We start from the raw sequence: 10,575 nt of genomic DNA, 5'->3' as shown, positions 1-10,575 counted from the left end.
TCAGCAACTTTTCACTGTTATTAAGTCAATACCTGTTGTAATACTGGTCGTAGGTAGAAAATTATTCAAACGAAAAGGATAAGAACTGGAAAGTTTTAGGGAACATTTTTATTTTTTACTCTTTAAACCGAAAAATTGTGTCAATTCAGTAAATTGGAATGATGTAATACTGGTCGTAGGTAGAAAATTATTCAAACGAAAACGATAAGAACTGGAAAGTTTTAGGGAACATTTTTATTTTTTACTCTTTATACCGAAAAATTGTGTTAATTCAGTAAATTGGAATGATTGTCCTTTAAAAAGGTCCTTATTATTTCTTTCTATTATTTTCACAGTGGCATGTCAACAAGAACCCAACCACTCTTGATACTTCAGCTATCAGATCCACAACCCTGCATCATCCTCGCTGCATAGGCATGACATTCGTTCACCAGCTGCGCATGCGCCATCTCAAACTTTCCCTCCTCTCCAGCGATGCCAAACTCCAACTCCGTCCTAGCGTTACCATTGGCAACATAGGCCAGCACAGCGGCCTCTTTCGCCAACTCCGTCAAGGTCATTGAAGACAGAGTCTGCGCGCGCAATCGTTTCTGCGCAAGGTCACGACCTCTACCGGCGATAACACCGAAGTATCCCAGTGATTCCCCGGACGGGTCGATAGCATACAAAACGGGGCCTGCGTCATCATGCGACGCACAGACCAAGGTGACATCTAGCGGGCTCGTCAGACTGGATATAGTATGCGCGTGAATATGCGCAGAGAGACAAGATTGTAACTTGCGCAACGGCATGTCTTGCCCGAAACTGGTTCTGTATGTTGCGCACTCTGACCGCGCTAAATCCACAAGCGCTTCACCTTCAGATTTTCCTCCAGTTTCAGATTTCCCTCCAGAGACGTCCAGACCTTTCGTTCCTGACACGGCTATTCCAATGCGGCCCCCCAGGTTGTGTAAACCGCCGCAGGGGGATTTCTCCACGACTAGCACTATGCCGCAGTTAGAACGGAGACCGATTGCTATGTTGCCGCTTGTGGCAGCTGTGGCAAGACGCAGGGAGCCGTCCTCGGCGAACTGATTGAATGGCAACGCTGTAGGTCCGGAATTAACCATTATGGTACAAGTTTGATTTTAACTTTTTAACTGATGAACTTTTAGCTAAAATTAATAAGTCAACTTGGACTATTTGTTAAAATGTCCTAGTAAAACCAAATGTAAGGACTTTGAAGAGAATCAGGTATTTGGGTAAAATAAAATAGGGTAGTGTTGAACCCAGTAATAGTGGCAAAATTCTGAGATTACAGAACTCATGCTGAAAATCTGTCGTAAGTCGTAATGAGGCCAGTATAAACTTTTTGTGTCAACTGATCTTTACTGTCCAGAATAAAACGAGTGAGTGACAGTTTCATAGTTCATACTGTTCCAAACCAAAGAGTAGGTAAAAGGTTTTCAAAAGTCCTCGATGTTACGAGCATACGACTCTAGAAATCTAGACTATGAAATGAGAGTGTAAACAAATGACAGATTGACCGTCTGACTGTCCTCAGAAGGTCTTGAAGTTCTTGAACCCAATCAATCGGCTACTAAGCACTCCAGCTCCTAGCTGAATAGAAGTTAGATGAATGGCCAGTTGGCCAAATGACCCAAGCACCCAAGTAAAGAGGTTTGTTCCAGTATTTTTTTTTTAGCTGATAACTGGGAAGTTAATTTGCCAATAAATGGGTAGCACCCATTTGTGCTAGTTAACTACGACCTGTTGTGTTGCTGTTTGCTCTTGCAGTGGTTTGTAGTATTACCCTCTTCATACCTTCCTCATTATTCCTTATGACTCCTTATCACTTTTTGCCCAGACAAATACATTGTTAAACATTATACTCTTAAAGAATTTTTTAGACCTAAGCGCTGCAGTAGCGTTTAGGCAAGTTCGGATGGTCGATACGACCAATATCCACAAATCAAGCGTGCCGGAAGGAGCGCGAAAGTCAAGAGATGCGCCGCCCGGCCTGTATTAACACAAAATACAGTTTTACGGTTTTTGCGACATTCAATTTATCTAACAACAGTTCAAAGTTCAATTTTCAGCAGCTCTTATACCGCGGGCTGTTCGTGGTTTCTTCTGCACGAAAATTTGCACCTTCCACGGCGCGCAAAAGAGTTCTGCGGAATATGCGTTCAGAATTTCTCGATGAATAGGTCAGCTCTTATAAAAAGTTGTTTTCCAGGACAAATACATCACCAAGTGTCGTTTTTCAGGACACGGGAATCGAACGGGCCATGCTAATGCATTTGTACACGGCAACTTGGCCATACCGCGAGGAGCTTACATTAACATAATGAGAGAGAGAGAGAGAAGTAGGGGGAGGTGAAAAGACAAGTCTGTGGCATTAGAGGAATCTGCGAAACTGCATACCCCTTACATAAATGTAATGTAATCCTATATGATAAGTACTCTTACCTACTTGTACCTACATGCATAGTTGGTACACAGTACATAAATCATAATACATACATTACATACATATTATTACACGTGTACGTACATAGTAAATACCTATAACATACATAGTAGGTAAACACATACAGACATACTTATGTTAGGCGGTTAAGAGATGCTCTTTATTTTGAATATTGCAATAATTGAGCACCTAAGATGGTCCTTGGTTCCTTATCGAAGATGTTATATATGTTTTTTTTTCTGACTGATAGAGGGAACTGTAACTACAAAAATCTTATCGTTCCGAAATCAAAGAAGGAGGACAGGATAGGAGAAAACCAGCGGAAAACGAACATTACCTGTTAAAGATAAAGTTCGCCTCGGCCGGAATCGAACCCCCGAGCTAGCGTTTACAAGGAAACCCCCCTTCCAAGCTCTCCGGATTTTATTAATTGGACTGCCTGGCTGCTGCTCGAGTAGGAAATTACGGGCGTTAACCCTTTCATGTGTCGGAGGAGCTTATTCGGACCGATAATACTTTCCAGGGTTCGTGGATTCGTAGAAGCTTAACCCATCCTTTAGGGCTGTATAGCCCCTACACCTAAGCCTCGGAGTGGGCTTTTTGGTCCAGGGTTAATTCCTGGTGTTCTCGTGTTGACCCCACAGCATCTAAATGGGAAGGTAGTGTAGCTCTTTTCGCCCATCTGACGAGAGGCATACTACGGGATGGGCATGCTACGACACAGACCGCACGAGTCTAATGTAGCAGTTGTTTCATTGCTACAAAGTAATAACGGCACGGCCGGCGGTGAAAAACCCACTAGGTGCATAAAGCAACCAAGAGCTCCCCAATTGTCCTCTCGAGGTTGAGTGCAACCTGACATAGCCAAATAGGAAGTATGTACCAGATAATTTCTTTCAGTAGGTAGATATTTTTTTTATTTTTATTATTATTTTTCTTTAATTTGAATAATCCTAGCCACTGAGGAATGGTCAACTTTAAATATACAGAGTGTAAAAATTGTGGCGATTGGTCTAACCCGTTTCAATAAACTAGGGAAAAAGTGTGCTATGACAAAATGATAATAAGAAGAAAAAAAAAACTAGAGAAATGTAACGGGAAAGCCAAATAAAAAATAATGGCCAACAGGTTACGTGTTTTTTCCGTGGCAAAAGTTACAGGTCGAACCAACTATGATAATTTTATTATTATAATCGAATAATTACCATAAGTCTGATATCTAATAATAATGTGATAATTATTATAATGATAGAATGGTATTATGGATAATCTCCTGATAACCACACAATTATCACCAAGACAATGAAAAAATAAGCATAATACAGGGTGGTTGGAGCAAATCTTTTTTCCACACTCCAAATATCAATGATAAATAATAAATACCAAATGTAACGATTAAAGCCAGTTTTCACTTTGATTTGTCCCCAACACAGTTTCGTGATGCTTTAGCAATGCGTTATGGCAATGAATTGCAAGGTTAATACAGGGTGGTTGGAGCAAATCTTTTTTCCACACTCCAAATATCAATGATAAATAATAAATACCAAATGTAACGATTAAAGCCAGGAAAGATGAATTACTATTTTGAAGAAGAAGAAAATTTAAAGAAAAACATAAATGAAGCAATTCTGAAAAATATTATTAATAGATTCCAGTAGGTACAAATTTAAGGTAGGTATTTTACAAGATACCTAGGTAGGTATATCTGCAATTTCGGATAAAAATTTAAAAGTGAAAATTGTAATAATAATGTGATAATTATTATAATGATAGAATGGTATTATGGATAATCTCCTGATAACCACACAATTATCACCAAGACAATGAAATAAGCATAATACAGGGTGGTTGGAGCAAATCTTTTTTCCACACTCCAAATATCAATGATAAATTATAATAAATACCAAATGTAACGATTAAAGCCAGGAAAGACGAATTACTATTTTGAAGAAGAAAATTTAAAGAAAAACATAAATGAAGTAATTCTGAAAAATATTATTAATAGATCCCAGTAGGTACAAATTTAAGGTAGGTATATCTGCAATTTCGGATAAAAATTTAAAAGTGAAAATTATAGGAATGGACCCTAAATATCTATCTTTAGGTTAGAAAACAGTAACATAATTATAATGTTGTAGGGACAATAACTGACGAAAGATCGTTTGAAACCACCCTATAAAACAATAAGTATGGTTATTAAAACAATAATAATTAACATATTCACACATTAGAAACAACACCACACACATCCCACATACTTAGTAACATGTCTATACTGGGTGGCCCAAGTCTAGGGTATACTTGGATTTATGTTTTCGTCGAGGTGGATAAAAAAAAAAAAGAATATTGCTGTGATAAATTGAGAAAATAATTAACATATTCACACATTAGAAACAACACCACACACATCCCACATACTTAGTAACATGTTTATACTGGGTGGCCCAAGTCTAGGATATGCTTGGATTTATGTTTTCGTCGAGGTGGATAAAAAAAAAAAGAATATTGCTGTGATAAATTGAGAAGTATTTTTCTTATATTGGCACTAACCTTTATGTAAATATTTCTATTTGGAAAGCAAAATACCTACCTGGAAAAAGGAGAAGAAAAAATATTAAAAAGAAGTAAGAAAAAATTGAACAAAATTTCAAACATATAAATACACGGATGCAAAATTTTGAAAATCTCATGCGTTTATAAATTATGGTAGACCCAGTATATAAAACTGATATTGTTACAAAAATTATTCTTACATAATTATCATTATTATTATTTGAATTTTTTATAAAAACTTCATGTTAATGTAAAAACATAAATACCAATAAATGTCATCGCACCAGAAATTTATTGGCAAAAAAAAAAAAAAAAAAAAAAAAAACGATTTGCAAATTTTTAATTTTGTCCACTAGATATTTGTTGCTATGGTGTAAAATTGAGGTAATGGTTCTAACTGTAGTAGGGCAATAGTGGATCACTATGGGGTAAAATGTGAAATCAATGAACTTTGACGGATTGGAGAAAAATGTCGCATCCACTAATTTTATTAATTCATAGGCCGTATTTGAGCATAATGCCAATAATTTGGACAGCATCATTAAATAATTTATCTAATCTAGGTATTTAATTAATTATTTTTTTAAGGTTTTATATTCATAACACAATTTATTTGTTTCTCTTTGTACCTACTCAAGTAGGTAGTAGATACCTACCTAGGTAACTACTTGAAGTTAGTCAGATTCAGATGGTACATACACTAATTGATATTACACAAATATAAGCAGGGTAGTGAGTCAAAATGATCAGTTGTGTTTTTAAGATCATTTTTTTCCAACAAAAATAGTTACATAAATAACTTGATGTAAAAAATTGCTAACCTATAGGTAAGTTGTTTTTTTACATGTCGGCAAAATTCTGCCAAATGGCATCGATTTTTTCAACTTTTTTTTTTTCAAAGAGAATTGCGTTCCAAGCTCGGCCTGGACTTATAAATAAAACAATATTGTCCCGACATAACTTCATAACGATACACACGAAAAAAAAGTTGAAGGAATGTCTGCAAACAATAAATTCATACAGAGAAATATGAGCAGGTTATAAATGTTCGATTGGAGAATACATCGTTGACGGTTGAGGAATTTTAGAGCTTATCGAGCTTTTTTTATTATTATTTTTTTCAAAATTAATTTTATACTTTCAATTTTGACGCAATTTTTTACAGTCTGCGTGTAATTAGTTGGATGAATTTCCTAAAACTAGCACTAAAATATCAATTTCCCCCCCCCCTTCAAAAAAAGAAATAAATCCGTAAAATAATTTAAATAAATAATTATTTTTCTTGCCTCTCATGAAAATTTTGAACTGAGGGGATTCACAAAAGTAATTGTATAAGTTACAGGTTACAGTCCCTTCATTTCAAAATTTTAATGGAAATTCACAAACTTACGGAGTCTGCCATCAATATATCTCTCGGTCTCAAGCAAAACACTCGTTGGGCTCTGTTGTTCCTTGAACGCCGATAACTCTTTGATGATGAAGCGTTCAAAATGTCTTCATTGTTTATAATAACAGAAATCAAATCGATCCATGTGGAAACCTGACCCTGTCCAAATAGAGAAATGAAGCATGTAATGAATTTCATGATAGGGGAAGAGAGCCGAGACTGGAACCGTTGGTGATTTCGGGACCTCGGGAGTTATTCTGATCAGCAATTGAAGGCGAAAGAAAAATATCCTGAAGATACCAACACGATGCGATGTTGTCAAATGTCCTAATAATAAATAAACAAACCTTTGACCATTGGACAACTGTTCCATGAAAGCATAGAATAATAAAAGTTACAAGTGTTAAAGTGATGATGATGGTGATGATAATAATAATAATTTACAGAAGGTAGGGTGCTTTTGTTTACCTTTACAAGATGGCTGGCCTACACTAGTGAATTTCATTAGTCCATACTTTCGTGGAACATGCTACAGGTGAAAGTCAAATTTTCAGATGTAGTTAGATAGATTTGTAGAAGGATATAACCCATCCTTTAGGGTTGTTTGTTCTTACATCTTAGCCAGGCTTTTTCTGAGTGGGATTTTTATGTATGATGTTTTTAGATAACTGTGATCTTTGGCTGGGACTCTGTGGTCTTAAAAATATTATTCCGCTCCACTAATTTTGCTAACGTTCCTCTTTTTGTCTTCGGTCCCCACTTTGTCCGCTCTTCCCCGATGAACTTTTTCAAAACAGGTTCAATTTGCAACAATATAATAATCAAGCTCACTGGATCAGACCTTAATGAATCTTATGAAACCAAGGCGGCCATATGTCCTTTTTCAAACAGAATTCATAATCAGGGCTTTTTGGTTTTGTCACTGTTGATTTCAGATTTCGGCCGTTGTCCTCCGTCGTCCTTTTTTCAGCCATCCTTCAGCTCTTCTTTTATCGATCTGCCCGACCGTCGAGGTGCGGCCTTCAATCAGCCATCAGCAGAACTGCAGAAATATTACTTTCTATTACCTATTAAAGTAATAAGAAAGTGTTGTTTTTTTTAGAAAGGATCAAATCAGGCTATCTTTGTGTTAATGCAGAGAGCTTTCTCACAACTTTGTGGGTATCACAGTATTACAAGTCTTTCATTTACTCAATCATCATAATTATTTATTATCGCTCGTCTCTTCGACTTGTGATGCCGCCAATGGTCGCTACTCGATTAAAGCAGCTACTCAATTGTCCTCACGAGGCCAAGTGCACCCCGAACTCCAAGCACAGAGTCGAAAAAACCTCGCCCCCGCCGGGAATCGAACCCGGACCTCCTGCGTGCAAGCCTTGTGTGATACCCACTCGGCCACGGAGGTTGCTCTCTTTTTTTAGAAAGGATAAGGAAAGTAAAAAATACACCTCCACAACCTTGACCCAAAGTTGTGACTATGCCGAAAAACTAATAGCTTATCCCTAAATTTAGCTAAAAAGAGAGATGACAGGTAGGACTCGTACCTATCTATTAGATACTTAGGTACCTGGTTATATCTACATACTTTCCTTTTACATACCCAACAAAGTGCCAAATTTCATATTCACAAAATCTCATCTCACTATGACAAAGTATCAATTACCTTTCTTTTCTATTGAAGATAGGTAGATATTCATCTACCTATCTTCAATTCCATTGTATACTTTACCTACAAAGGTCCACGTTTAAAATACCAAACATCATTTTCGAAAATTAAAAATACAAAATTTTGACACTTCAAATTTCTTTTGTTGCCATTTCAAACATTTTTGACATAATCATGTTCAACTTTGTTGTATTCGTTATTCCAATACCCACTATTGCTTCCACTAATTCTTTTATTCTTTTACTACTGGTTCCACTTTTTCTGCTAATTCTTTTATTCTTCCCATAATTGCCACTTAAGATTTCCTCATGGAGAGATGGTCTTTTGTGTTCATATTCATCAAATTGGCAGGTGCAGTTATATGTATTTATAACTTAACAATGATTTTTGAATATTTGACGAGTAAAGTATTGGTCAAGTAGGTAGGTATGTTTAACACAGTTCTCTCTATGTTTATTTTTTTTTTATTATTATTTTTTTCTTTTAGATCGTCTTTTAATATTGTTTTCCGTAAGAGGTAACAGGTACTGTGAGATTTCGCACACCTCTAAAAGTGGTAGACAGTGTAAATCATGTATGTTAAGACTCAGATATGCAACTATCAATAAAAGACAAAACTTAGGTATTCAGTGAAAAATTAGACAAACATTTCTAAATTCCATAAAGCCCCCGGTTCAGTCATGGCTAAAGAAGTTCTTCCCAACACTCCAAGTCTCAACCATTTTTTTTTTTTTTTTTTTTTTTTTTTTTTTTTTTTAGATTGTCTTTTAATATTGTTTTCCATAAGAGGTAACAGACTGTGAGTACTGTGAGATTTCGCACACCACTAAAAGTGGTAGACAGTGTAAATCATGTATGTTAAGACTCAGATATGCAACTATCAATAAAAGACAAAACTTAGGTATTCAGTGAAAAATTAGACAAACTTCTAAATTCCATAAAGTTCCAGTGAGTCCAGTAATTTTCAAAGTTCTTCCCAAACACTCCAAGTCTCAAACAACTATTAACTACCTTTAGTGATAACATGGTGATAAACATTCTTCCTCTCAGAAGGGGAAAAATTCAAATCTATTAAAATACGAAAATGGAATTAAAAAAAAAAAAGGCAAACTCTCGGGCGAAAAATAAAAACACCCATCGAGATTGGTGATAACCATCACAGGAGCTACAACAGGAGAAAAAGCAACTATCAATAAAAGACAAAACTTAGGTATTCAGTGAAAAATTAGACAAACATTTCTAAATTCCATAAAGCCCCCGGTTCAGTCATGGCTAAAGAAGTTCTTCCCAACACTCCAAGTCTCTAACTACTAACTACCTTTACTGATAACATGGTGCTAAACATTCTTCCTCTCAGAAGGGGAAAAATTCAAATCTATTAAAATACGAAAATAGAATAAAAAAAAAAATTGCAAACTCTCGGGCGACAAATAAAAACACCCATCGAGATTGGTGATAACCATCACAGGAGCTACAACAGGAGAAAAATTTTATAAAATTCCAACCGAGAATAATTTTATTCTTGCTTGACAGCTTTGGAAATCGGAAACCCTACAGGATGATCTCAAACCAGGGGGGCGAATCAGGTGAGCAAATTGTTGAGCCAAAGTAGCCACACTTATGATCCATACAGTACAGAGTATAACGATATGAACCTCTTAATATAATGCGCACTAATTTGCATAGTGCTAAAAAAGTCTTCATACGAGTATAAGTTTGTCAAGTTAATACATCGGAGAAAAAGTTTATAAAATTCCAACCGAGAATAATTTTATTCTTGCTTGACAGCTTTGGAAATCGGAAACCCTACAGGATGATCTCAAACCAGGGGGGCGAATCAGGTGAGCAAATTGTTGAGCCAAAGTAGCCACACTTATGATCCATACAGTACAGAGTATAACGATATGAACCTCTTAATATAATGCGCACTAATTTGCATAGTGCTAAAAAAGTCTTCATACGAGTATAAGTCAAGTTAATACATTTATGATCCATACAGTACAGAGTATAACGATATGAACCTCTTAATATAATGCGCACTAATTTGCATAGTGCTAAAAAAGTCTTCATACGGGTATAAGTCAAGTTAATACATTTGAAATTCCTGGTCAGGGTTTGGTGTCTGTGCAATGCCCTGTTAGAAATATTAGATTCGATGAAGTCCTTTACAACAATTTCTTCATTTCATAGCTTAAAGAATGTTCAGAACTACCGTGAACTTTGCACAACCTTTCAATGACTGCATGACCGCCAGCATAAAATGAATCAACATCTAAACATCATATATAAGAGTTCCCCCATCAGCTCATTTATTTGGCAACTTCTGATTTTATAATAAAATTATTATGTGTTTTTCAAATGTGAGCGTGTATAAGGTATCCTCATTAAAAAAAGTTGTATCAGAATTGGCATGTCTCCGAGGCAGATAGTTATCCGAGAGGTTTAGAGAGGATTTAGCTTTGGAGATTTCGAGTCCTAATTGAGATCTAAAGTAGGAACCACGGGTGTAACACCTAT

General features: G+C 36.0%; 1 protein-coding gene across 1 annotated transcript in view; it reads right to left on the bottom strand.

The window, feature by feature from the left end:
* Positions 1 to 212: 212 nt before the first annotated feature.
* Positions 213 to 10,575, bottom strand: part of LOC103514538 (proteasome subunit alpha type-3-like) — a 13,846-nt gene continuing 3,483 nt past the window's right edge. Inside the window, exon 2 of the mRNA XM_008479434.2 lies at positions 213 to 1,019. Coding sequence (XP_008477656.1) covers positions 372 to 1,019 — 648 coding nt within the window. The 3' untranslated portion in view covers positions 213 to 371. The remainder of the gene's footprint in view (positions 1,020 to 10,575) is intronic.

The sequence above is a fragment of the Diaphorina citri genome, unplaced genomic scaffold (assembly GCF_000475195.1).
Source record: "Diaphorina citri unplaced genomic scaffold, Diaci psyllid genome assembly version 1.1 scaffold1165, whole genome shotgun sequence".
NCBI lineage: Eukaryota > Metazoa > Arthropoda > Insecta > Hemiptera > Psyllidae > Diaphorina > Diaphorina citri.
Note: the sequence above shows the minus strand (reverse complement) of the source record. Positions and strands in the feature narration are given on the sequence as shown.